At 38.6% G+C, this 27,888-nt stretch overlaps 1 protein-coding gene across 3 annotated transcripts in view; it reads left to right on the top strand.

The window, feature by feature from the left end:
* The window catches only part of CDKL5 (cyclin dependent kinase like 5), a 118,373-nt gene that overhangs the window by 60,715 nt on the left and 29,770 nt on the right, over positions 1–27,888 (top strand). For all 3 annotated transcript variants that reach the window (XM_015564880.1, XM_006765130.2, XM_006765129.2), the window contains exons 9-15: positions 2,196–2,276; positions 6,768–6,919; positions 10,180–11,146; positions 15,075–15,176; positions 15,420–15,525; positions 18,128–18,251; positions 26,418–26,517. In XM_015564880.1, the coding sequence (XP_015420366.1) occupies positions 2,196–2,276; positions 6,768–6,919; positions 10,180–11,146; positions 15,075–15,176; positions 15,420–15,525; positions 18,128–18,251; positions 26,418–26,517 (1,632 nt within the window). The remainder of the gene's footprint in view (positions 1–2,195; positions 2,277–6,767; positions 6,920–10,179; positions 11,147–15,074; positions 15,177–15,419; positions 15,526–18,127; positions 18,252–26,417; positions 26,518–27,888) is intronic.

Below are 27,888 nucleotides of genomic sequence, written 5' to 3'. Positions count from 1 at the left end.
TTCCTGTTTGGCTGAAAATACATCCAAGCTCCTTCTCATAGCCTATGACACCTTGCCTGATTCAGGTCCTTCTAGCTTCCTGACCTCAGCTCATACTGATCTCTTTTCCCTTCCCTCCAAACTGTCACCACACTTGCCTTTCTTTTTCTTTGACTTTCATAAACATTCCAAGGTTTTTCCAATCGCCTGGATTTGAGTCTTGCACCTACTCCCCTTCTCTCTGACCTCCCCAACATACTACCCCCACCTCCTTTCTGTTAATCTTCCATAGCACCCTTTATCCCATCATAACACTTCTCATGGTATGTAATTATTTGTGCTTGTTTACTTGTTAATTATTAATTGTCTAGTTCTCAGCCACTAGAATATAAACTCACCAAGGGCAGAAATCATGTTTTGTCACTGTGTTTCCAACCTCTAACACAGAGCCCAGCACATTTAGTGGGACTCAGTATTTGAATGAGCGCTTGAACCAATTTGTGCTTCAGCGCTCAAGTTCAACTTCTCTCCATCTCTAATGCTGCTTTCGCTCTTTCACCTTTTACCTGAACTATTGACAGCTGCTCCCAAACTGATTGCTCCAACCTTCTCTCTTCACTTCAGTCTTTTCACATTGCCTTTAGAAAATGTTACCCTGAGGGGAAAAAAGGAAGTGGTATCTGATAGCATAAGGTAGACCTCATGGGCAAAATAGTCACTAAAATACCAGTATAGTCTTTTATCACAGTAAGACAGGTATCTCTGTCTCTGGGCTAATAATTAATGCTCTGACTACATCCAAAGGAACCTTTATACCTCTCCGAAGAGAAGTACCTAGGTTTGGGAAGAGTGTGGGTTTGGACTGTAGACTTGGGGTCAAATTAGTTCTACTTCCTTTTCATCATGTGACTTGCCTCAAACAAGTTATTGAACTTTCTGGTCATCACCTTTCTTATTTCTAAAATAAGAAGAATGATCATTGCTAAAATGCCTCATGTACCATCACTTCCCTCAGAAATCAGTGTTAGGTTGTTGCCTTAGTGTCTGAGTTAATTCAGCTCATGGCACTTCTTCTACTTCCTCTGTGTAGAAGATGCTGTCCTACTTTTCTCCATCCTCACATTTTTCTTATCTTTCAAAACCTGGCTCAAATATTAGCTATGGATTCTTTCTTCTACAGCTGCAAACCACCTGGGTCTCTCCTTTCTGTGAGCTCCACATGGAATTTACAGCTGCACAGTTGACTTATAATTGCTTTCCCACCTGACTGAGTAGTGCTTGAGTGCAAGGTTTAGGTCTTACTCGTATTCTCTCTCTCCTGCCCTACCTGGCACAGTGTGAGGATGAGGTCATAATCACTCCTAAAGGCCTGGTTTGTTTTCCCACATAACCATTCCTCCCATCCGCTCATTTAGCATGTGTAGGGATTTAAGTACTTCAAAATGTTCTTATGTTGGTATAAAAGAATATATATTAAAGTCAAAGTAGCCCTCCCATTGGGAGGGAGTTTGTGCAATTGGGCTCTAATACTTTACCATCCACTTAGATATTGTGAAATGTGAGGGAAGGACAGGACATCTAAATAAACTTGACCTCTTCCCCTCATTTTATTAAACAATGCATTTGTTAACTTAAGAGCCTGTGTGCCTTCTGTTCCAACTTACATACAGGAAGGGATTGAAGACAGGTCATTTAAAAAGTATATAAAAGCAATAATACAATGTGTGTCTTAATTCACCATGTCTACTTCTGTGGCCTCTCAGGAACTGGCCTCTCTGTCTTTTTCCGCTTTTTTTCCCCTCTAATTTTCAGGTGTAAATGATATCTTGTTGTGAAAAAGACAAGAATTGTCTGTATAAGCAGATAAATTCGGTATTAACTGAATAGTAACTGAATTCTCTATATAAGCAGACAATACTGTATAAAAACAGTTTCATATGTTTATATTTTGGTTTGTTTTGCATGCTTCAGTATTGTCTGATGAGATTTAGTATCATCTTTCACCTGTGAGTTTTCCCTTTATTTAATACCCAGTTCTATTAATCCATAACTCAGATACATAGATATCAAAAGTAATATGCATATGAGATCAATTTGACTTGGATTGGCACTAGGGCAAGGACTTCTTTTCGGCTGCTACCTTCTCCATCAATGACAGTACACCCACAGGTATACCCTTCCTCCTGTGCTAACACCCTGTCATGTTGTTCTTCCAGTTTCCAGCTGTTAACCATCCTCAGTCATTGGAGAGAAGATATCTTGGAATTTTAAACAGTGTTTTACTTGACTTAATGAAGGTGGGACAAGTTGATGTTGTCTGTATGAAATGTCTTTTGGTTCTCTTGTGTCTTAATTGTGACCATAGCCTGCTTTTACAAATTAAATGTTTTGTTAATAGATGTATAATGGTGAATAATAGGTACTGCATCGTGTTAAAAGACATGGAAATTATTTTAAATAGCAGATGTATCTGGTATTATAACATTTCATCTAAACAGGACTGTGAGAAACCTAAATTATAATCCTAAAATGGACAGAATAATAACAATCTAAATATAAATAATAAGAAATAATTAAATGTATTCAGCACTCAATAGCTGAATATAAGGTGTTTTTTTCCCAAGCATTAGGTTTTAAAACAAATCTTAAAATGAATGTTGAAAGAAAAGAGATTCTAACATTTTTTTACATGATATATAAGGCCTCTCATAAGATTATTTTATCAGATTATTTTAACTAATTCTGTTCATTTTTTAACTTAGCCTCTTCTCTCCTAGCCTTGGCTCTTTCTGGCTCTTTTTGACACAGATAATTGACAGTACTGCTTCTACTGGGCCTGAGTGTTCCTCCCGTTGCTAGTGCCCCTGTCCAGGAGGTCTTCCTGCTCTGGACTACTGAAAACATTCTCACCGTTTTTATTCATGGTTTTCTTCTCCAGTAGACAAAGTCAGCCCCTTGAGTGAGAACTAATTTTTTTTTCACACTTCTCCAGCTTCATTATAGCCAGTCAGTGCATAAGCAAGTGCTGGTTTTTTTTTAAAGTAGACCTTTAAAAAACAGTTGTTAATGGATCAGGTTTGTTATATGCCCATTCAGACAACCATCAAAATCAGAAGTGGTTACACTGTGCACAGAGCCTTCAAAAGGCATACTTAGCACAGTTGGAAATTGTTGAACAGTGTTCTCAGAACTTTGCTGTGCTTTAAACTATGTTAATCTGTGTGCCAAGGAACACTGTAAATAGGCCTGGGGCAGAGGTGGGGGAGGGGCATGACCTTTGGGAAAGGCCACATACCATATTCATTAACCTATAAAGGCTCTCAGAAATCCCACAGCAAAGAAGCATTTCTGTCTCACCCAACATTTCCCAAATTTAATTAAATACTGAATACATTTTTTAAAAATAAAACTCCACAGCACTAGTGTTCTTCTGAACACAGATTGAGAGATGCTATTAAAAAAAGAACCCTCAAGGCTCTTTCAGGTTAATTAGGCATAAATTATCTCTTAAATCATTTGGGTTTTGTCAATATGCTCTTTCATGCAATCAATATTTACTTACCAGGGTCTTAATTATTTGGTAACTTTTAAAATCCTATAATAAAAGCCTAATATGCAAATCAACTGAACAGCAGAATGACCAATCACTATGACATGCACTGACTACCAGGGGGCAGAGCTGGTCCCAGCCTGCAGGCCCCAGGCCAGCCAAGGCAGGTGCCAGCAGAGGCCCCCTGATCACCCCGCCAGTGGCCCCACAGATTGGTCCTGATCACTGGCCAGGCCTAGGGACCCTACCCATGCACGAATTTTATGCATCGGGCCTCTAGTATAAATATAATAAAGTAGAAGAGCTGAATTAAATGCAATTTCAAGTTTTCTGCCTTTTGTCTTTTTATAGTTAAAAATAATTGAAGTTTCCCTGTTAAATCATTACCAAATATAATTACAAGCATCAATGATAACCTGAATCTCTGCATTTATACCAGTTTGGAAGTTAAACAGCTTAATTCCTATTTATTTAATATATGTACCTTTAAGTTTTCTCAACATTAAAGAACCATTTTATTGAAATATATATTCATAAGGTATACAAATTATGTGTATATCTCAGTTAAATTTTGTAACGTAAGTATATCTGTGTTACCCCACCCAAATTGGGATATAGAAAATTATTAACATTCCAAAAGTCTCCTCATGACTGCCTCTCAGACTGTACACTCCATCCTCCCTACTCCTGGAAACCACGATTCTGATTTCTATTACCAAAGATATTGCCTTGTTATTATTGAATATTAATATAAATAGAATTATTCCTTTTGTCTTTTAGTTATCTTTTACAATGAATTTGAAAAAATAAATAGTACCATTTACCTTTTCATGAAGAAATGTATTCTCTATGCCATTTCCCTAAAGCAGATTTGATACTTTAATCCATTTATAAGTACCTAAAATGGCTGTCTCATTTTGCATCTGTTTATACATGTCAGCCATTTTAGTGGGAATAAAAGTCTCCAGAATTAATCCAAGCCCCTAATAACTTAAAGAAAACTGTAATAATTATATGAGTTCTATTTTAGTTTTTTTAAAAATTATGCTGTTTTATTCTTTCCTCATAATGATCTCATCCTTCCAAGTAATTTGAAAATTAACAGCTATATTCATAAACATAAAAATAGTTCTTTGCATGTATATGTAGTAATTTCTACGGTTGCTAATTTTAAATTAAAATAGCACCTTAATGCTAGCAGATATTTGGCTTCTGAAAGTTCATGTGTACATCTAATTTAAATACAACTCAGAGGCTGACTTTCCTTTGTTTTAACTAATATCATGCAGTTGAAATCATTTTGACTCTAACTGTTTTAACTGCCAGTGAAAAATCATTTTATACACCTCCACAGTTTTTGTTTTCTAATAAGGAAGAAGAAAGAATTGAGGTAATTTTAGAGTTGTATCTGAGTCAACATGAATGTAAATCCATTTGCATGTAAGCAGTGGCTTAGGTTTCCAGGTTCTGACCCAAAGTGAATGTGTTAGTATATGAAAGGATCAAATTTCAAATTCTCTGTGATGCTAGGTTGAAAGTGGTTGTCTAAAATTGAATTCTGGCTTATTGGGAGCAAGTCTAGGTTTACTATCAGTGTTCAACAGTGGATCACAAAGGTATTACTCTTGGCTAACCAATGAAAGTGATCTAAAGATGGATTTGGAAATACTGGAATTTTACCCTTCTTCCTCTCTCTGAAGGATAATCCCTGTCACTCAAAGAGAAAAGTTAAGTGTGCTCTATTGAGTTGTATTAGGTTATGTAGGTTGTTTCTTTTTTTAAAATTTTGTTTTATTGCTTAAAGTATTATAAAGAGTAGTACATATGTCTCCTTTTCTTTCCCCCTTGACCTTCCCCCGGCCTCCCCTACCCCCCAGGTTGTGTTTCTTTATATATTTAATTCATCAATAAAACCAATTAGTTTTAATAATGAGTCACCTTTTAAAATCCTGTCCAATTATTAATAAGATAAATATTATGAGAAGAAAACCTTTTCGTTGTAAAAGAATATAATCTGTGCAATGTAAAACAGTTAGTACCTTAATGAATAAAGAACACTTAGAAATAAATTAGAATAGATACACAGATAGAAAAATAAGAAAAGAAGGAAGATAAGTAACCAGTGAACAAAGATATTCAACCTCACTAGTCATCAAAGGTATGAATTAAAACAACTATGAGATGCCGTTATTAAAATATATAATTTACAAGCACTAAAAAGAATGATAATGCCTGTTGTTGATGAGAGTGCCAGGAAATTGGTAGACTCAATTTCTGAGAGGAGTATAATTTGAGACAAACTTCCTAGGGGGTAATTTGGCAACACGGAGAATAATCTTTAAAAGTTAGCATACTTACTAGTTCCATCTCTAGGAGTTTGTCCTGTGAAAGGGATCCTGGATGTATACAAAAATTTCAGGTGTTCACCACTGTATTAATTATAATAGTGAAAAGTGACAGCCATTTAAATGTCCAACAGTAGGAGATTGGTTAAATAAATCATGGTATATTCATACCACAAACTTCTATATAGAAAAACATGTTGTAAAGGTTTTTTTGTTGCAACATTGTTCATAATAATAAAAGAAGGGAAACAACCAAAATGTTTATTACTAGGGAATTGCTAAAAACTACCTAAGGTACATCCATAGAGTTACAGCTCTTTACTGATATGAAATTATCTCAGAAGATCTAATGTCCAGTGAAAGAAAACTAAGAGCAGACCATTGTGTGTATGCTTCTATATGGGTAAATAAAAGGAGCAGATAGAGAGATGTACAGAACAAATGGAGATATGTACAGATGTACAAGAAACTGGTAGCATGGGCTGCCTTCAGAGAGGGGGACAGGAGAAAGATGAGGAATGTGTATTCTTTCATATGACTATATACTTATTCCAAAAATATTTAAAATGTTATGGTGGTATAAATAATGTTTTTGATTAATAATTGAGAAGTACAGGATACAAAACTTAAGTGTATAATGTGAGCCAGATTTTGTAAAAGAAAATATTATATGTGATATTCAAAGAGGGGCTGAAAGGGCATATCCCCAGAGGACAGCAATGGTAAGATTATGGGTGATTTACATAGTCCTTTAAAATTTGGGGGGACGCTAAACTCTATTTGCTAGATATTCTGCAATGACCATGCATTCCTTCTATAAGAAAAATAAGGTTTTTAAGACAGATTAAATTTGATTTGTAATGTTCTTTCCCATCCTAACTTTATTTCCTAAGAATTTACTGAAGTTGGACCCAGCTGAAAGATACTTGACGGAACAGTGTTTGAATCACCCTGCGTTTCAAACCCAGAGACTTTTGGATCGTTCCCCTTCAAGGTCAGCAAAAAGAAAACCTTACCACGTGGAAAGCAGCACTTTGTCTAATAGGTAAATATTCCCTTTTAAGGAAATACAGATGCAGTGTTGGTCTTACAAGTAGGTGGAGGAGGTGGGTGCTTAAATGATGCGATTAGAGAAAAGAAGGAAAGCCCTCTTTATTCAAAAATATCTTCCTTTTGCTTATTACATGATTCAGAACCACAATTAAGAGTCATGTAGGTCTTAAAGACTTTATCTTTAACAAGTATATTATGGAAACATATGCATTTCCTGGGAAAGGTAGCATGGGTTAGCAACTAAGGATGATTCTAGCCTCATGAACTAGAAGACTTTGTATAAATGGGACCCAGGGAGTGATACCTGGGGAAGAAGGGGAGGTTAGAGCTAGAGGATTGCTGGAGGGAGAAGAGGATACCAAACGCAGATGAGTGGGAGGGTACCGAGGACAATCTTTGCAACTGAACCCAGTAGGTCTGGCTCTATAAAAGGGTTTTGTGTTTTGTTGCTCTTGACTTTTAACTATTGATTTGAGAAGTTATTTTTCATAAGAATAAGAATATGGAAACAGTAAAGTCAGTTTGGAAGATAGTGTTTTTTAAAATTGGTGTTTTTTAAAATGTAATTTTTCAGCATAATCTTAAAAACAAACAAACAAACAAAAAACCTCTATTTCTGGGAGCGGGGAAACTTTCTGACATTCCCCAAGGGGTCCCAGATTGCGAGAGGGCACAGACCAGGCTGAGGGACTCCACTGGTGCACAAATCCATGCTGCACTGGACCTCTAGTCTACTATAAGAAGAGAAATAGAAAATACTAATTCTTAACATGAAATTTTTTGAATATAAGTTTCTCTTATTCCCTCCCCAATTTTCTCTCCATGTTCTTAATCTAATGGAATTTTGAAAGCTCAAGATCTGGTACCTTTTAGATCTGTGAGTGCATCCATAAATTGTCAGTAACCGTTTTGCCCTGTATTTCGCTGCTTCATTGCATTGGTGTGATTTTTTATTTTTGTTTTGGGGGTTCTTGTCTTTTTTACAGCTGTTCACTATCTTTAAATGATTGGTTTTGGTATTGTTTCCCTCACATCTTATAAACCATTCTTACCTATTTTTTGTTTGTTTGTTTGAAGGCCTGGGAGCAGGTTCAAATTCTGTTCAAATTCATGTGTAGGTTTGAACAGTGTTTCCAAGATTTTTAAAACTCTAGCAGCCATCTTCACTTTTCTCTATTCTTCCCTGGCTGGAGCTTTGGACTTTTCACAGTGTCTGCATGTGTTATCCCTGCTATTATTCTTTGTAGACCTGAAGGAGAAAGGGGAGGAAATAGAGTTATGGTAGCCCAGAGGAACTAGACAGAAGGAGCTGTCCCGTGGAAGCTGTAATACAGAGGGACACAGATGTGATCTGAGTCAGGGTGCTGATGTCTGGCAGAGCAGGGAAGATAGCCCCCAGCCCCTTGCACTGCTAAGCCCAACGGAGTTAGAGGGCAATGGAGCTTGGGTGATGCAGCCCACAGCATTGGACTCCTGAGACCCAGGAGTAGAGTGGATTGGGGGTTGGGCAAATGGAAAATAACCAACACACTCAGTCATATGTATTTATAGGTGAGACTGTTTGTCTATCATCATTGGGGTTTTGAAAAATTGCTAAGATATTCTAGTAACTGAGATAACTAACGACTCTGGGGGGGCTGTCCCTTATTGACCTAGATAGACTCTGTTGACATCATTTAACGGAAAGTGAAACTTTTCTCTTTTTAAAAATATTTTTAATTGATTTCAGAGAGGAAGGAAGAGGGAGATAGAAATATCAATGATGAGGGAGAATAATTGATTGGTTGCCCCCTACACACCCCACACTGGGGATGGAGCTCGCAACCCAGGCATGTGCCCTGACCAGGAATCGAACTGTGACCTTCTGGTTCATAGTTCGATGCTCAACCACTGAGCCATACCGGCCAGGCTAAACTTTCCCTTTTTTTGTAACATCTTTCTAGGTCTGGGATTTGCCATTTAGTTAACTTGTAGATAAGTGACTTTACTTAGTGCTGCAATTCTTATGACCCAACTGTGAGAGATTAGTGAGTGTGCAGTTAGGAGATGGGGCCTTCCATACTAGTACAGGCTTGCTTGATATCAGATACTTTTTATTACTCTAAAAGGTAGGCGGAGAGGAAAAGGACCCTTACCTTTGATGCCTGAGCAAGTGGGTTCTTTGACTTTCTTTCCAATTAGTGTGTGATGGGAACAGAACTCTCCCAAATGAAACCATCATTAGCAATAACAATATTTGCAGCAAAATTTTTTAAATGCAGAAAAAGGGTATTCTTTCTCACTTAAAAACATTCTTACCTCTCGCAAAGTGTCCTTTAAATAATTACAATAGGACAAAATGACCTGGTTGTGATGTTAGTTTCAGCTTTAAAATAGAGGACAAAGTTTTCCTCTAGATTTATGTTTTGTATTTTAAACCAAGTAGGAAATGAAGCTTTAAATCCTAAAGAAGGCCTCAGTCAGTTTGCAATAATGATGTGTGAAATGAAGAAGAGAATAAATTGTGTCTTTTGGAGAGAAATGAATTCTTTAGATCCCTGAGATCCAGTTCGAGATGCATTCCTGTTGAGTCTACAAGGAAATATCTGGTGTACCCCAAGTATTGCCACTTCACTGAAGCATAAACATTGATCATCGTGTTTTCCTACAGACCTCACTAGACAGTTTACATTTCTGTTTAGAGTGTCTTTTTCTCTTATTGAGTACATTGCTAGAATTCTCATTCTTTGATGATACAGGCTAAGGACAAAAGAGACACTGGTGTCTGTGTATATATTGTATGTACTTCTGAGGCGGGCCGTGAGTTTGGCAAATAAAAACGAAGTTCAAGGAACACAATGACCTTTAAGTGTAAATGTTGCCTTCTGACATTTAAGCATACAAAAAGAGTCATAAAGGGTTTATCTATAGCTCAACGCTCTTCGTCCTAGCAGGCATTCTGTAACCAACACTCATGTGAGCAGCAACACAGCAAAAGCAGGCTTTCCCAGATTATCAGAAACTATATTGGCAGCAAGTTAGCTGAGCTTTTAAGGATGTCCAAATCATTTAATCAGGACTGGTGCTTGCAGAATGGTTTGATCTAAGGCACTTACTGCTTATGGTTACTTATTATTTGTTGACTCTAGTTTGAGACTTAATGTTTTTAAACTTTGAGGTGTTTTAAGTGTTTGTTCTTTTTTTTATGATACTTTTTGTGTGTCTGCTATTGAGGAAAACTGATACACTTGTTTTGGGTTGTTTTTAATATAGAAATCAAGCCAGCAAAAGTACTGCTTTGCAGTCTCATCACAGATCTAATAGCAAGGACATCCAGAACCTAAGTGTGGGTCTGCCCCGGGCTGAAGAAGGTCTACCCGCCAGCGAAAGCTTCCTCAATGGAAACCTTGCTGGAGCTACTCTTAGCCCCATGCACACCAAAACCTATCAAGCAAGCAGCCAGCCTGGGTCCACCAGCAAAGATCTTACCAACAACAACTTAACACACCTTCTCAGCCCAAAAGAAACCAAGTCAAAGTCCGAGTTTGATTTCAATATTGACCCAAAACCTTCAGAAGGCCCGGGCACAAAGTACCTCAAGTCAAACACCAGATCACAGCAGAACCGGCACTCATTTATGGAAAGCTCTCAGAGCAAAGCCGGAACACTGCAGCCCAGTGAAAAGCAGAGTCGACACAGCTACATTGACACCATTCCCCAGTCCTCTAGAAGTCCGTCCTACCGGACCAAGACCAAAAGCCACGGGGCATTGAGTGACTCCAAGTCTGTGAGCAACCTTTCCGAATCCAGGGCCCAAATTGCAGAGTCCAACACCAATAGGTATTTCCCATCCAGCTGCTTGGACTTGAACTCTCCAACAAGCCCAACCCCCACCAGGCACAGCGATACAAGAACTTTGCTCAGCCCCTCTGGAAGAAATAACCGAAGTGAGGGCACTCTGGACTCACGCCGAACCACAGCCAGGCATTCAAAAACGATGGACGAATTGAAGCTACCAGACCACGTGGACAGCAGCCATTCTCATTCACTGTCTGCACCTCATGAATCCTTTTCTTATGGACTGGGCTACACCAGCCCCTTCTCCTCCCAACAGCGTCCACATAGACATTCCATGTATGTGACCCGGGACAAAGTGAGAGCCAAAGGCTTGGACGGAAGCTTGAGCATAGGGCAAGGGATGGCAGCCAGAGCCAACAGTCTGCAGCTCTTATCACCCCAGGTACAGCTGAGGGCCGTGAGCTGGTCTGTTGGTTCACCATGGGAAGGTGGTGCAGGGGTAAATAGGGTCAGTCTGCAATTTTCCCTATTGCAAAAGTCTGTGCTTGCTTGAAAGGATGCATTAGGGAAGCAATACTTGAAGAACTAATCTGTTAAAAAGGATTGAATTATTTAACCCAATTGTTGAGTACTCAGAACTCAAAGCTTGGTTTCAGAAATCTGTTTTCTTAAGTGTTCCTTTCTGGCATATTTTGCTTAGAGCATCCTATTTTGATTTATTATAGAATTCATTGGCTATATGGGTTAGTTTTTAATTTTCTCAAAATTCAGTAAGAACTTGTGGGAATTTTTCTCTAATGGCTCCAAACCACTTTTGCTAAGACCTTATTCAATATCTTAACCAAATTGAAAAGTTTGAAATTTATGTAGAATCATGGAGAAATTTAACATCAGGCCAGGATAAGTGTTAATAGTTGGTCTTTGGATTGTTTTTAAATCTCAAGGCAATGCTTTTAGCATAATACTTCCTCCATCTTATTGATCTTCACACTCTAGAACTGATACCTGTTTAAAAGCAGCAGCATTCTTGCAACAGAACACAGTTTGGAGTGATTTTATTTTTATTATATTTTTGTGATATTAAACATTCACCTGCATCAAAGAAATGAAAGTGGAGAAAAGTTGATGTCAGTAAACTATGTAAATAGGCATATGTAAGAATTCCAGAAAATATGGATGGAAAATGTCATGGGAGGCTTAGCAAGATAATTGGCAGTAACCAGCAGTCACAGTCACAAGCACAGTCTGTAGCTAAGAGCTCAACTGGGAAGCCCCACAGACCTGGGTTTATTATCCCAGTTCTACAATGTGCTTCAAACTGTGATTTTGGAAAAAGTGATACAACCTCTCTGTGCCTCAGATTCCTCATCTGAGTGTTGTTGTGAGGATTAAAGACAGCGTATAAAGCACCATGCCCAGTGCTCAGCACAGAGTAAATGTTGAACAAATTTTAGTTGTTGCTGCTTCTGTGATGGTGGGGGCTATTGTTTAGGCATGGAACACCTTCTCTGTGCTGGGTATTCCAGGCACTCAGAAGAGTCTGAGCTAGGGTTCTTGAGAAACTTATCTTCTCCCAGGGAAGATTAAATTATATATAACAGTGGACTAATTAGGAACCACATTCCTATGGCACTGGCTATAAATAGGAATTGAGAACAGGGAGAGAGTATTGTGAGCAGGAGCAGTCAGAAATGACTTTAGGGGCAACTAAAGGTCTTGCTGTGAGCTGGGGTGTAGAGAGGTTTGTAGAGAGAATGAAGATGTGTTAGGCATTCATTGAGCTAGGTACCATGATTGGCTCTAATTAGAAAGATGAAAAAGATGTGGTCCCTGCCCTTTTAGAGTGTGAGGGTTGCACACTTGCCAATTATAGCTTATTATAATAATGTTTGGGTGTGTGCCTGCACTGTGAGAGAGATGTGTGTGCTATAGGGGCCAAGGAGCCGCTCAGTCAGGCAGGGGCTTGTGGGAGGCCCCCAGGGGAGATGTGATCTAAGCAGAGACTTCTGGGACTTAACTAGGGGTAGACAATGGAGTCAACATCAGGAAAGTTGCTAGAAGGGAAGTGGAAAAGAACAAGGAAGAGGAGAGTAAGAGAGACATTAAATAGCATAGTGTGCTGTGGAGATCACAACATGTTCCACCCTGCTGGAATGGAAATGAAAGATTTAGGTGGTTTTTGCAATAATGTAACCATGAGGTGAGTAGAGAATGTTCTGGACTGTCAATGCCAATGGGAAAAACAGAGAAGAGTGTGTTTCAAAGACTCCTCAGAAGTAGAAACAAGGGGACTTGTGAATTGAAGGACAAAACAGAGGAAAAGGAAAGCCTTCAGAGTTGCTTTTTCTAGGAGCTCCTTTTCAGAGTAGAAGAGAGGACTTTTGAAACCATTGAATTCAACCCCTTCATTTCACAGTGAGCATGCTGAGGCTCCTAAATGTTTACTGGGTTGTCCAAGTTTACTAATTCAAAGCAGAGCTGGGATCATGAGGCAATGTCCAGGTCCCTAGCCAGCACTCTTTTTACTGTTTCATGCTGACATCTTGAGGTCGAAGTGACCCTGGGTCTCTAGGCAGAAGTGTTCTCCACGAGCTTGGAAAGACCATCTAGTACCCAGGTGAGAGGAGGAGCAAGAGATGTCATGATTGGAGTTAGAGCAGTGGTAGGAGGAGCCCCCAAGGAATCCCTCTAGAGAGGAGAGAACCTCTAGGGCAGGGGTGGGCAAACTTTTTGACTCGAGGGCCACAATGGGTTCTTAAACTGGACCGGAGGGCCGCAACAAAAGCATGGATGGAGTGTTTGTGTGAACTAATATAAGTTCAAAGTAAACATCATTACATAAAAGGGGACGGTCTTATTCATTTCAAACAGGCCGGATCCGGCCCGCGGGCCGTAGTTTGCCCACGGCTGCTCTAGGGCCTACGAAGATCTCTAGAGCCTGGTAGATACCCATAGACATTAAGGTCAAACCCAGGTAAAACATGCTAGCACTAAGCATAGTGTAAATAGAGAAGTAGTAAGAAAAACAAAAAGCTTGAACTTGGAAAGTGGACTGGCTTTTTGAGAGTTCCAGAAAAAAATACTTTGAACATGGTGAAAATAAGCTAATTATAAATAGTTACTGTGGGCTAAGCACAGATCCAACTGTTACTGAATGTTAGGTCCAGTTCAGGATGTACTGTGCCAACCTACAAAGCAGTACAACTTTAAAGACACAGAGATGGCAGACAGCTTGACAATAACTAAATCTTTGGATAAATGAGGGGAATCACTCCCTTACAAAATGTTGTGGCTATGTTCAAGAGTATGGGGACTGGACTGGCACTGTCATTTAAGAGTTTAGGTTAGATGTAAATCATTTGTTGTCTAAAATACCTTTTTTTTAGAGGCCTTTGTAAACATTACAGGTGATAGCATTCATATGAGATCTTGTCATAAAGTAGAAAGAAGAATGGCTGTATTGGATGATTTCCTGCTAAGAATCCATTCATAGTACATTTGGGGAGTGAAGAGGAAAAAGAGAGACTCAGACTTTAAATTTTAAATATTTTTGATACATCACATAAGGCTCATGATAATACACAATGCAGCTAACTCCTCTTAATGGCTTGGTAATTTTGTTCCTTAATCTTTTTTTCTGAGAGTAGAAAATGCTGCTTTTCCCCTCATTGAACACCACTGTGGACTAATGCTGCTCTTAGCTGGTGAATCACATCCTTGAGAGAAATAGGTAGTGTCTCCTGAGATGAGCAGTGTTATTATTATGGTTAAGGAAATATATGAGATATAAGTACTGCTATCCTAGAGAAGATTCAGAAGAGAACTTAAGTACATAAACTACTGTAGTTAGAGAAATTTAAGACAAAAATTATTAAGAGTATTGATTCTATTCCTTGATATATCCAAAGAACTTTAGTTTTCATCTGCATATGCCATATAAATTCTTCATGAAAAATAATTTTGGATCTGCACAGTACTTTTTGGAGAACTCAGCCTAAAATCTGCTAGAGAATTGTTGAATTAAGTAATAGAATCTCTAATTAGAGTGCTGAACAGACCCATGGCCATCTAGATATTAGGAAGATCATTTTCTTTGTTTTTAATAATTAATTGAACTATTTTCAGAATAATTCATTCCCTGCTTGCCTTAACTTTAATGAGAATTTCACTTTCCATCTGTGTGACAGTTATTTGACTTATTTTACATTCATCAGATGACTCTTTTACAGGACAATTTATGTTTTAGCCAACTAACATTTTTTCTTTTAGTCAGTTTAGGTACTGGTTATACCAAATAAAGCCCATGGCAATTTAGGTGATTTTCATAATTTATAAGGACTCTTATTAATCCTTTTCAATTTGACTTCCAGCCCGGGGAACAGCTCCCTCCAGAGATGACTGTGGCAAGATCTTCCGTTAAAGAACCCTCCAGAGAAGGCAACTCTGCATTCCACACGCGGCAGAAATCTGAGGTCTGAATTCTCCAGAGTTGCTACCTTATATGATAATGTCTGTCAGTAAAGATTGATCATTCAGCATTGTGACAGCCTATCTTTTAAAATGTATCCATGCCAAGTCTCTCACAGATAATTTGAATTGACTTATAAAGTAGTTTTCCTCATGCCATAATTCTCAGTTTTCTCTTAAAAAGACCCTGGAGTGCTATTCGAAGTTCACAGGCCTTTTACCTTTTATAAACCTGTTTCCTCTCTCAGGGTGGAGCATATCATGACCCCCACTCTGATGATGGCACTGCCCCCAAAGAAAATAGACATCTGTACAATGATCCTGTTCCAAGGAGAGTTGGCAGCTTCTACCGAGGTAAGCCTGGCCCCTGACTTCCAAAAGGGTCCTCTCTCTGTCCCTCACTATACCTGCAGCCCATACCCTCCCCTACATTTCACTGCCCTGGCTTCAGGTCAGTGTGATTCACCTGCGCTGTCACCTTCCAATGCTTCTCCCAGCATCAGGTCCCGCTGTCCAATTTGAGGTCCTCAGGGCTTCTGACTTGGGTTCTTTGATTAATCTTCCTATTTCCAAGGTCACCATCAAAACAGTCTCTGGAATGATCCTTCTGAAGCTGTGTTCTGACCACACCATTCATTGATTTAATTCAGTGATAAAATACATACTGATGTCACCTGTATGCCTGGCATTTTTCTAGTTTAGAACATGGCAGTGAACATGACCATTGAAGGTCTTCAACCTCACATCCTCATGGGAAGAGAGCAGCACTAAATGTAATAATTATATAGCGCAATAAAGGTAATAAATGCTACAGGAAGAAAAATAGAACAGGGCAACCCATTTCCCCCACCACCTCATCCACATTCCTCTATCTCTCACCTTCTGAGAGTCTTCTGCCAGCTTCCCATTGGCATCAAGACAAAATCTGAATTCCCTAGGATGGCATTTCACACTTCCCATTCCCTGGCTCTGCTATCCTTTCCAGCTGCTCCTCTTCCTTTCTGGTGACCAGCCTGTGGTACTCACGCATGCCACATCCTCCTCTGGCCTGAAACTCACTCCTCCCACTGCTTGGATAGCTTGTTTCTGTCCCTTTTAAGATTCTCCTGTGAGGTTCTTTGCAGTGTGATGTCTTCCCTACCCACCCAAAGTGTTTCCTCCCCTCTTCCACCCATGATTCCTTGTTTAGGGCTCTAACATGACACAGACCACATGGTACTGCTTCTTTGCCTGCATTTCTCTCTCGAAAGATTGTGCAGCTCTTTATCTTTTCCTCTTTCACCCTCATTGACTAGCATACTGCCTGGAAGTTTCATTAATATTTGTTGATTGACTTAAAGAAAATTTTAAAATCTTGCACAGCCTTAAAATGCACTTCAGTGTTTAATAGAATCTAAAACAGATGCTTTGGGGGCCTGTATGGATTTAGGAGATGCTGACAGAGAAAGGAATCCTCTTTGAGGAGTTCTTGGGTAGCCTTAGCCTATAGTAAGGAGGCAGACAGCAAGCCCATCAGGGTGGGGCAAGGTCCTGGGTCAGGGAGGCTCAGCTTTTCAAAACCTTCCACACAACCCCCATATCCACATTGCCTGGCTTCTCACTATTGTGTTAATTAGGGAGGACAGCTAGAAAGGGGCAGGAATTGGGGGGTGCGGAATGGATAGCTGCTTGGTCTTTTTAACCAGGAACCTGAGCTAAATAAATACATATAAGTGTTATTCAGGACTAAATGTATATTGAATGATTAAGCTACTCTTTTTTCTCCTAGTGCTACCTTTGAAAAAAAGCATAAGGCATTGAATATACCGTTTTATAAAATATATTTATTGATTTCAGAGAGGAAGGGAGAGAGAGAGAGAAGCATCATTGATGAGAGACAATCATTGAATGGCTGCCTCCTACACACCCCACACTGGGGATCGAGCCCGTAACCTGGGTATGTGCCTTTGGCCAGAATCGAACCCGGGATCCTTTAGTCCGAAGTGACGCCCTATCCGCTGAGCCAAACTGGCTAGGGCTGAATATACCTTTTAATGTACTCTTTTTTCATGCCATGATTACTTTAGAATCTTATAGGATTAAAATTTTAATTCAGAGTAAAGTTACTTAAAACAATCTTGTAGAATACATGAACAAAAGCCCTTTCTTCTATCACTGTAAGTTTTACTTCTAAAATGGATCATGTTATTTCTGTAGATGTCTGTGGAATATACTTTAATATAAAATGTTAACAAAATTCTAATTAATGAATCTGGATCCACAGTTTTATTTTGCTTGCAAGTAAATTAAATCAGTTAATATCAGCAAAGCCCCTCATTTGTCTTCCTGATAACCCACGTTTTTATTTTAGAAAGTGTACATATAGAAAGAGAAGATTTAACTAAGTGAACATCTGGAGACAAGCTGCCATTTAAATAATCTTACTAAATCTAACTGGATGAAGATTTAGTGGTATCACTGAAATGATAGATGTTTCTAGAATACTTCCATTGTACTGGTCAAGAGTCAAGTGAAATGGTGTCATTTATCTTGATAAACAGCCTGTATATTCTTTTTGTGATGAAATTTGCAATATGTTTTGATTTATGACCAAGCTTAGAAATTGACAGAAAAAATAGTAACCCTCACCTAAAAAGCAGAAAAGTATTTACTCAAATACAATTTGGCTTTTCTTTGTTTATTCCTGGATTGAGAAGTTAGAGAAAAAGTTGTATTCTTGTACAAGTAACCAAATTTCTTTGGGATTTAGTTTTTAAAATATATAATTGAGGCTGCCTCCCAAGTGTCAAGACTTAAATGGTAGTTTGTATGTTCCAGCACACATATTGTTAAAAATCACTTCAAACTAAGGATAGGTTTTGCATAGTTGGGTTTTATTTATGTGAGAAAAAATACAATAGAATAACTTGAATAGTGCTTTGACCAAAGGAGTACATTAGTGACTTTCTTTATCTAGTGCCATCTCCACGTCCAGATAATTCTTTCCATGAGAATAATGTGTCAGCCAGAGTTTCTTCCCTGCCTTCGGAAAGCAGTTCGGGAACTAACCACTCAAAAAGACAACCAACGTTCGAAACATGGTAAGGATTTTGGTTTGTTTCTACCTTTATGTTTTCTAACTGGAGATTTGAGATTTCAAAGAAATTCTGAACAAACATTTATCATTCTTTCTCGTACTAGGCCTTCCTTTCTCAAGAGAGATAGAAAATGTCATTATTTGTAATGGTTTCTTTCAAGTGCAGCATTTATATTAAGTATCGTGTAAAAGAAAAAAAAATTCCTGGAGCAATAACTACCTCATAAGTCTTTCAATGCATTCTTCTGATATGATTGATGTTTTCGCTATCTCCTCTTTTGTTGCTATTGAATCATGCAGCAAGCACTTTGCTTAGCATTTTGTATACACTTTATCATTCAGTTCTCACAATCAGTCTTTGAAGTAAGGGAGGCTCCCATTCTACAGATGAGGAAACCAAGCTTAAAAATGGTAAGGAGCTTGTTGGGTGCTAGACAACCAGTAACAGGAGCTAGGATCTAGTCCTACATGGATTCTGACTCCACAGCTTGTATCATTCATCTCTATGCCAACTTACTTTTTTAAAGATTTATTTTTAAACGCATATACATATTGATTTCAGAGAGGAAGAGAGAGGTAGAAACATCAGTGATGAGAGAGAATCAGCGATCACCTACCTGCCTTCTGCATGCCCTACCCTGGGGATTGAGCCCGAAACAGCCCTGACTAGGAATTGAACCATGATTTCTTGGTTCATAGGTCGACGCTTAACCACCAAGCCATGCCCGGCCAGGCCCAACTTACTTTTTTCATAGTAAAAAGATAAATGGGGAAACAGTTCTTTATGGTACCACAAAAGTGTAGTGGTAGCCAGACGTTAAAATGTGCCGACTTTGCTAATCCTTTTATCTTGTGTCATGTGTAATAAAAATTTAAGGAGACTATAATGTATATCAAGTCTCAGAGGAGTTGTCTGGAAGTAAGGACTTTTTTAAAATAGTAGTGTGGACTTTGTATTCTCAGCTGCCCAGAAAGACTGCCCAGAATCCAAATGTGAGGGGCACTTATGTATACTTCATAGAACTACCTACCAAGTTTTCCACTAGTAGAAGAAAATGGTGCATTGTTGTAACACACTGAATTTAGAATGAGACCAATCTGCCAGAGAGCCCATCTCTGGTGTTGCCAAAAGTCATAGAGGGCCTTAGGTCAGTTCTCCTAACCCTGTGTGGTTTCACAATTTGGACCCTGTTGGCAGGGTTATTCGAGGTTTCATTGTTACTGTGCCCAGTGGTGAAAATAACCTAGTTATTATTTGTTTGTTCTGTTAACCCTCACCGAAGGATATTTTTCCACTGATTTTGAGAGAAAGTGTAAGGGAGGGGGATAGAAAGAGAAACATCGATGGATGTAAGAGCGAGACATCGATTGGTTGCCTCCTACATGTGCCCCAACCAGGACCGTAGATTGAGCCTGCAACTGAGGTACATGCCCTTGACCGGAATCAAACCTGGAACCCTTTAGTCTGAGGGCCAATGCTCTATACACTGAGAAAAACGGGCTAGGGCAATTATTTTTAAAACAATAATAAAAGTGAGTTTTAAAGCTATAAATACTTTTTCTTTTATAAGCACACTTTACATCCATTGCCTCATTTATAAAATGAGAGTCTTAAATTAGTGACGACTAAGAGGCTAGACTTTGGAATAGAGTATCTTGATTAATGTCATTTTCTGGCCATGTGACTTTGACATCTTTTCCCTCATCTGTAAAATAGGGCTAGGAAGAGCATCTCTTTCACAGGGTTAAAGTGATGATTAACTGGGATAAAACATCAAAAGCATCTAGAGCAATAACTTCTTAATGTCAGCAGTGTTTACCATTCATGTCCTCTAACTTCAGTATGACTGCTCAGGTGTCTCCCTTCCACTTACTTTGCTAATGAACTTTGGTGCATTCTTTCTTTATGTGACTGAAGACAAGATTTCCTATACATTAACCTGGGAGCACAGTTGCAACTTATTTTAATTATCAGCATTGACAGTTTTCAAGTGTGGCTTTAACAAGCCTTGAGAATAGTGTCTAAATTATGAGAATGTAGAATTACAGAAAAATATGTTTTTCCTCTTGTTCATTGCCTAATGAATTAGTGATGGTTAAAAGAGTATCAATTACAGATTAACAGAATCCAGTGAAAATTAGGTAGATCAGATCAAAACTGAGTCCAAATGTGGTATAGGTGGTACTCACAACATACTGCTTCTGTCTTTTTGATAATCAGTTTGAATAGAGCTTGATTAGACCTAGGAATGTGTGGAAACCTGAAAACAGTTCTAACAATATTAGAAGCACAATTGGGACATTGAACTTTAGACAAGTCTCCATTGAGTCATCTGTACTCTGCTGCTAGTAATAGGCTTGAGAGAGTTCCAGATCATTGGTGGTGAATTTCGATATTCTTTTGTTCCCATTGCCCCTCTTGATAATGTTGCTATGATATTTCTTCATGCATCACATCTAACTTAGTCTAAGTCATTTGTTAAGCTTGACTTCTTGTGATGTTTTTTCTTAAACAAGTAACCTCATTGTTTCACCATACTGTGTATATTTGAAAGAAATGTAGTTTGATAATTGTTACAAAAACACGAATGATCCTTGCTATGGCAACAGTGAATTGCTGTTTCTAAATTACTACTTTCCTAAGGGCAGTCTGTTTCTCCTTGATAGTAGTACTTTACATTTCTTTTGGGAAGACAATGTTTCTACAGTGTATACATTTTTGTAATGAAAAAAAATAATCAAGCTACTATGTCTTATTATAAGTAATAAATAGATATTGTAGTATACTATCCAGAGTGGTTATTCTGGCCATCTCAGCTATCTCAAATCCATATTTATAAAAATAGGATGCTTTTAATTTGCTTAATGTATAAATATGTTTAGAAAGACTGCTGTCAAAATTGGGCTAAAAATCGTTGCTTACAACAGTAAACCAAATTAATGAGAAATCCCAGTGAAGAATTGCTGTCACTCACTTGCACAATCCCAGGCTTTTTCTTCTTGTAGAGTTATTAATATGTTGGTGTCCATTATTGCTTGCCACCCTAAGTCACAAAATTATTTGCTGATTTTCTCTTCTCAAACATTACTGACCACCCTATTGACACTGCCAGAGGAGGGGAGGTGGCAAGGAAAGTGTCACAGAGTAATTAATGCCCCTCTCCTCTTCAGTTCACCTTCATGCTGCTCCCAGAACGATTATGCTGAAGTCTCTGATGTCTGACCCTGTCAAACCTGTGGGGCTCCTGTCTGGAGTCTGTGAGCAGCTTGAAGTCACACTCCTCGTTTTATTTTCCTTTATACTTCCAACACCTAACACAGGCCTGGCACATACAAAGTACTCCGTAAATGTTGGTTGACTTTGATTCAATTGGTTTTAATTCATTCCCTTTTTTTAAGTGAGTCTTTTGAATTCTCTCTTTCCTCTTGACCAGTTAGAGCAGCGGTTCTCAACTTGTGGGTCGCGACCCCTTTGGCAGTCAAACGACCCTTTCACAGGGGTCGCCTAAGACCATCCTACATATCAGATATTTACATTACGATTCATAACAGTAGCAAAATTAGTTATGAAGTAGCAACGAAAATAATTTTATGGTTGGGTCACAACATGAGGAACTGTATTTAAAGGGCCAGAAGGTTGAGAACCACTGAGTTAGAGAAATAGCTGTTGTATGAGATAATACTTGAGTCCCCAGACTGTTCAGGAAGCAGACTGTTAACCCCACACCATCATCACCTCTCACCTCCGCCATTTTATTAACCCTGGATAATGTTCCAGGAGACTAGCCGGGTGGTCCTTCTTAAAGTTCCTGTCCCTGAAATTTATGTGATCACCCACTTGCCCTTCTCTTGCACTGCTCATCTTGGACCCATCTATTGCTGTACAATTAGCTCAACTCCGCACATAACTGCACAGGGTTGACAATTCAAATTTGAACTATATTATAGGGTGCACTCTTACCCATTGGGTATAGTACTGGTTCTAAATGTTTAAGTCTCCCTCTTCATTCTTTGTACAACACAGCTTTTCAGGGCCTGTGTTCCAGGCAGCTTCTCACCATCTCTGAGTCTCTCCTCCACACTTTTTCTCCCTTGGGTTTCTCTGTTAATTCTCTGTATGTGTGTGTTTCAGTGTAGCTTCTCCCTCTCTCCCACTTGCGTTTCTGACTTCCTCCTGTGTCTTTTATGATACATGTACACTCACACTTCACTCCTAGCTTCCATCTTCTAATTCAAGGGTAATATTTTTTTCTGTTTTGGCCCTTGGGATCTCTTCCTGGCTGGATCTTGGCCCCACCACCTCTGCTCAGGTTCAGTTTGAAGATGTTTTCCTCATAATTCTCCCTCCCTCCGGGCTGTAGTTTATCCAATGCCTCTGAAAAGATGCTGCAGAGGGTCTTTGATTCATCTTCCCTGTGTTTGGGTCACAAGGAACAACAGATACTGGCATTTTGTCCTGTTCCTTCTCTTTCCTTAGCCTCTTTTGCCCCCATCTTCTCACTTCCATCTTATTAGATAGACTCTTCTTCCCTTCTCACATCCTTCTCCTCCTAAGACCAGTGTCTCAAGCCTTCACTTCCTCTCTCGCCAGCATTAGCATTCTTATAGTGACATCCATTCCCTTCCTGGGGTTGCAGTCATGGAGAACATGCCCCCCTTAAAGATGGGCAGAAAGCACTTTTACTACTGACCCTCAGCAGTTCTTTGAGATTTTGTTAGACTTTCTGGTTGGTAAAATCTTCTATCTATTCATCTGAATACTGTACTGTGCAGCCCCATTATGGAAGGATATAAGGTATATCATAAGCAAATAATTATTTAACCTCTGGGAGTTGCAGAACATTGAAAATAGCATTGCTGGTTGGACTAGGTGCTCTCTGAGGTTCCTTTCAATCCTAAGAGTCCTACTTTTGTGGTTCCAACAGCAGACTATTCTGGTTCTGCTGTGTTTCTTAAACCCTCACATGACTAAATGTTGTGGCCTGGAATGGAGTTTAGGGCAGTTTGTCTTTAGGCTTCATGCAAGAGGGTTTCATCTACTTAATCTCAAAAGTACTTGCCATAAGAAAGTATGACCGAAATCTCAATCTGTCCTTAGGACAACAATGTAACAATACTACATGTAAAGAAATTTTAAATTTTCATTTATTTCATTTTCACCCATTCCACCCTGTCTGAAGTTTTCAGCTTTTAAAATTATAACTAGATCATTCAGAGTTCCAATACTAGTGATTTTATTGTTTGTGCTGTATTATAAAACTGTCATTTCAGAAGTTGAGACTTTCAATGATGTTTAAAATTGCAGGTCCTAATAAGTTTCAGGAACACCTGTGCCTACAGTACATGCTTTTACTTCCTTGGGATTCCTGTTAACTTTTAGGCTAAACACTTTAGAAGAAATTATCATTGCTCCAGCATTGATAGAAATGCTAAAAGGACTGCTTCTCTTTGTCTTTAATTTTTGACATTTCAATTATGATGTATGTGGGCGTGGGCCTGTTTGGGTTCTTCTTGCTTGGGGTTCTCTGTGCCTCCTGAACGGTGTGACTTTTTCCTTTACCAGGTTAGGGAACTTTTCTACCATTATTTCTTCAAACACCTTCTCTATTCCTTTCTATTTATCTCTTCTGGCACACCTACTATTCTAATATTGTTACGTTTCACATCGTCCCACAGCTGTCTTAAGCTGTCCTATTTTTTAAATGTTTTTTTCTTCCCCTAATTTGCTGTGTATTCCTTCCAGTGTGTTCTTTATTTGTGTTATGTCATTCTTTATCTCAGACTGTTCTTTTTTCATAGTTACTATATCTTTTCTCATACTGTTAAGAGCATTTTTAACATCATTACTCTGAACTATGTTTCAGATAAATTTCTTATGTCTGCTTCATTTATCTCTTCTTCTGGAGAATTTCCTAGTTCTTTATTTGGGGGTTGTTTCTTTGCCTCCTCATTTTGGCTGCCTGTTTGGGTTTGTGACTGTGTATTAGGTAGATCTGCTATGCCTCTCAATCTCTAGTGCAGGACAGTGTCAAATGCTGTTTCTGACTGATTAGATCAGGCAAAGATTCAAAGCCTCCAGAGATCACCTCAGTCTACAGAGTGATAGGATATTATCTTAAACTAGTGACCTGGTGCATGGATTCATGCACATTGAAAGGAAATTAATTAGAAGGTGACTGACGGGGCGGGACTGGGAGCAGGGTCCCTCCAGCAGGTGGGGTCCTTCGGCCTGGCCTGTGGGTATCGGGCTGAAACTGGCTCTCCAACATCCCCTGAGGGGTCCCAGAGTGCGAAAGGGTACTCTGCAAAGTTGCTGTCATACAGGGTGTGGAATGCAAATGCAAGTGTGCAGTAAACCAGATTTGGGGCCGACAATGCCCTAGCAGCAGGGAGTCTTCTGTTGATTATTCAGGAAATTTTTCTGCATTTTTGTTGTAATTCCAGTTTGGACCTGAAAGCATATCTGTGCTTCCACACAGCATCCACTTACTCCGCCGCCATTTTTAATCCAAGCCTTTACTTAGTATTGTAGTTTGTATATTCCTTCATATTAGTGAAAATTCGACAGTGTGATTTATTTTTAATTGCTTTGTGGTGTTTTCTATAATCGTTTATAGAGATGTTTTCTGCCTTCACACATATTTAAGCAAATAAAGGATGATGCTTTGCTCATGTTTTCCTAGGTGTTCTAGTAACTTCTTCACAGTTAGGTGTTCTAAAACCATAAATATGAATAAACTGTGTCACCTTTAATGTTTCTACTCTTGATTTTAGGGAATAGTTAGTGGAAGGAATCCAATCATTTGAGAAAGTGGTTTTCCACAGTAATATAGATATTCAAATGTAAAATAGAGTGAATAAAATGTGCCCTTTTGAAAAATAAAACCAGTTGAGTTGCTTTTTAAAGACTGTAAGTTAAGTAATATATGGCCTCTGTTAACATACAGGTAACCAACTTGTTGGGGCCAAGGTATCTTATTTGCTGTCTCTTAATATCTCTATTTGTATTAAAATGCTTGGGTACTATCTGAAGCATAATGCCAGTATTTTCAAATTAGAGGCTTTTTTTCTGGAAGAGTGCTTTGTATTAAGCATTTTTCCTGTCCAAATTTTTCTTACCTTATCTATTTTTATTTAGTACTAGAGGCCCAGTGCACAGATTCATGCACCAGTGGGGTCATTTGGTCGTTCAGTCACTTTGGCTTTTATATATATAGATAAAAGATTTTTATAAAGGAATTTTCCAGCTTCAGGCATTTTTATTTTTATTTATAACTAGAGGTCCCGTGCACCAGTGGGGTCCCTCAGCCTGGCCTGCACCCTCTTGCAACCCAGGACCCCTCAGGGGTTGTCAGAGAGCTGGTTTTGGCCCGATCCCTGCAGGCCAGGCCAAGGGACTCCACTGGTGCATGAATCCATGCACCAGGCCGCTAGTATGCATATAAGATCTTTGATTAATCTCTTCCCGCCCTCCCCTCTCCCCCTTTCCCTCTGAGATTCATCAATCTGTTCCATGTTTTTATGCCTGTGGTTTCTGCTCCTGTGTGACAGGAGCTGGGCCAGCCCGGGGGGAGGGGAGCTGACTGGGGCCAGGATCAGGCTGGTTGGCTGCTGCAGTGAGCATCATAGCCACCAGTCATTCTGGTCATTCTGCTGCTCCGGTCACTGGGCTTTTATATATATAAATAGATGTTTCTGTAGCAGCATTGCTTTTGTTTATTTGTTTTTTATGTTCAGTACCTTGGCAAGCCACCAATAATGAACTTGTCAAGCTGGTTTTAAGAAGGTAAATAGAAAAATGAAGAGAATGAAAATGTTTCTTCTCTATCCCTTGGAGGGTTGCAGAGAAGGTGTTCTTTAGACCATGTGTTTTTTAGACTCCTAATTCTGAGGTTTTCAACAGCATGAAAACGGTCCTGCAGCAGAGTTACAGATCATTTGTAATAATGCTCAAATTGCTAGTGGAATGACTCTGTGCCAAAGGCTAATCATTAGCCATGGTTGATTAGATTCAGTTCCTCCTGTGCTTTTTAGTTGCTTTACCTGTGTGATTGAATCTTCATGGTTATTTGAACCAGATGTCATGCATTTTTCATATTCATTGTATTTGTCATAAAATGGTAGGAGAATGATTGAAAAATCAATATGATAAAAATGTCTTCCCATTTAGGAAAGGACCTGAAAACATTAGTCATTCTGAACAACTCAAAGAAAAGGAAAAACAAGGTTTTTTCAGGTCAATGAAAAAGAAAAAGAAGAAATCTCAAACAGTAAGTAGATGGCTAATTTCTATATATGGTACAATGACAGACGAGTCTATGTTATAGTCCATGAGTACTTTACATTTTGTATGTGGCAATCAAAGTGAATTATTTTGTTTTGAGATCTGATATGCATGCACTGTATATGTTTCTTTCTCAAATTCTATACAACTGTCCTCCTGTCACAGAGCCTTTTTAGATTCAACAGAATCTCCAGGAATAGAAGAAATTTAATTTGGATGAGAAAGAACACTTTAAGCCTCTCTCAATAAATGTCCTATCTATGTGGACTCGTAGTCATGTAAAACCTATGAAACTACAGGATTTATTTCCCTCTGGGGGTTAACAATATGTGGAAACTCAGTAAATGGTTTTGTTTTATGTTTAAATCTGAAAAGTTATAACTAACCATCATTCATTATTCTCCCTTGACTGGTTATCTAATTCCTATGTTGACAAGTGCACTTCTGGGCTGTAGAGTCACCAAGAAGAAATAGTATTTGACATTTCAGGGCTTGCTTTAGTAGGAAGACATGTATGTGCTGTTATTGAACTGTAAAATAGAATGAGTCTTAGCTCCTGTGAGCCCTCTGCCTGAATCCAGGGCTGGCTCCATGGAACTGTGCACATTACATCATTGAACCACCCAAGCAAGGATTCTGCTGGTTAGTGACATGAGAAAACATGGGGAAGCCAGGCCTCCAGTTCAGCGGGTACTTCTTTACCCATGTGAGGCCTGCTTCCCCCTTTGCTTTATGACACCTTCCAGACTACACAATGTTGAGTGGGTCATTTTAAATGATTTTGTTTCTAGTTTTACTTCATACATGATTGACTCTCATTTATTTAGAAAGGTAAAAAGATTCAAGGATTATGAGTCAGTCAGTAAGACAAAATAGATGATAGCATTAAAAAATAATAGCTGAAGTAAGGATTTTTACTTCACAGATGTTCTAGAAGTATTGGTAATCCTTCTAGATTACCTTTCTAGATTATTATTTCACTTGCTCATTTGTTGAACTTATATATTTCATTATAAAATAAATATGAGCTCATTACAGAACAATTGAGAAAAAATCATTTATAATCTTACCACTCTATTACAACTAATATTAGGATTTCGGTATAATTTGTCTTAGTTTTTTAGCCTATGCATATGTTCATGGGAAAAGGTGGTTTTTAGTTTATTTTTAATAATAGTAATCATTCTAGTACAATATTGTATTCTGGCTTTTAATAGTATATCTATGTATCAATACACACAACATTTATGTGCTACACAAATTTTATTATCTTCATTTTAATGACTGCATGATATTCCTGAAGTATCAATTCCTGAAGTATAGGTTAAGAGAAATAGGAAAATTATTATTCTCTAAT

Source organism: Myotis davidii, unplaced genomic scaffold (assembly GCF_000327345.1).
Source record: "Myotis davidii unplaced genomic scaffold, ASM32734v1 scaffold161, whole genome shotgun sequence".
Taxonomy (NCBI): Eukaryota; Metazoa; Chordata; class Mammalia; order Chiroptera; family Vespertilionidae; genus Myotis; species Myotis davidii.
This window is presented reverse-complemented; position numbering and strand designations above follow the sequence as displayed.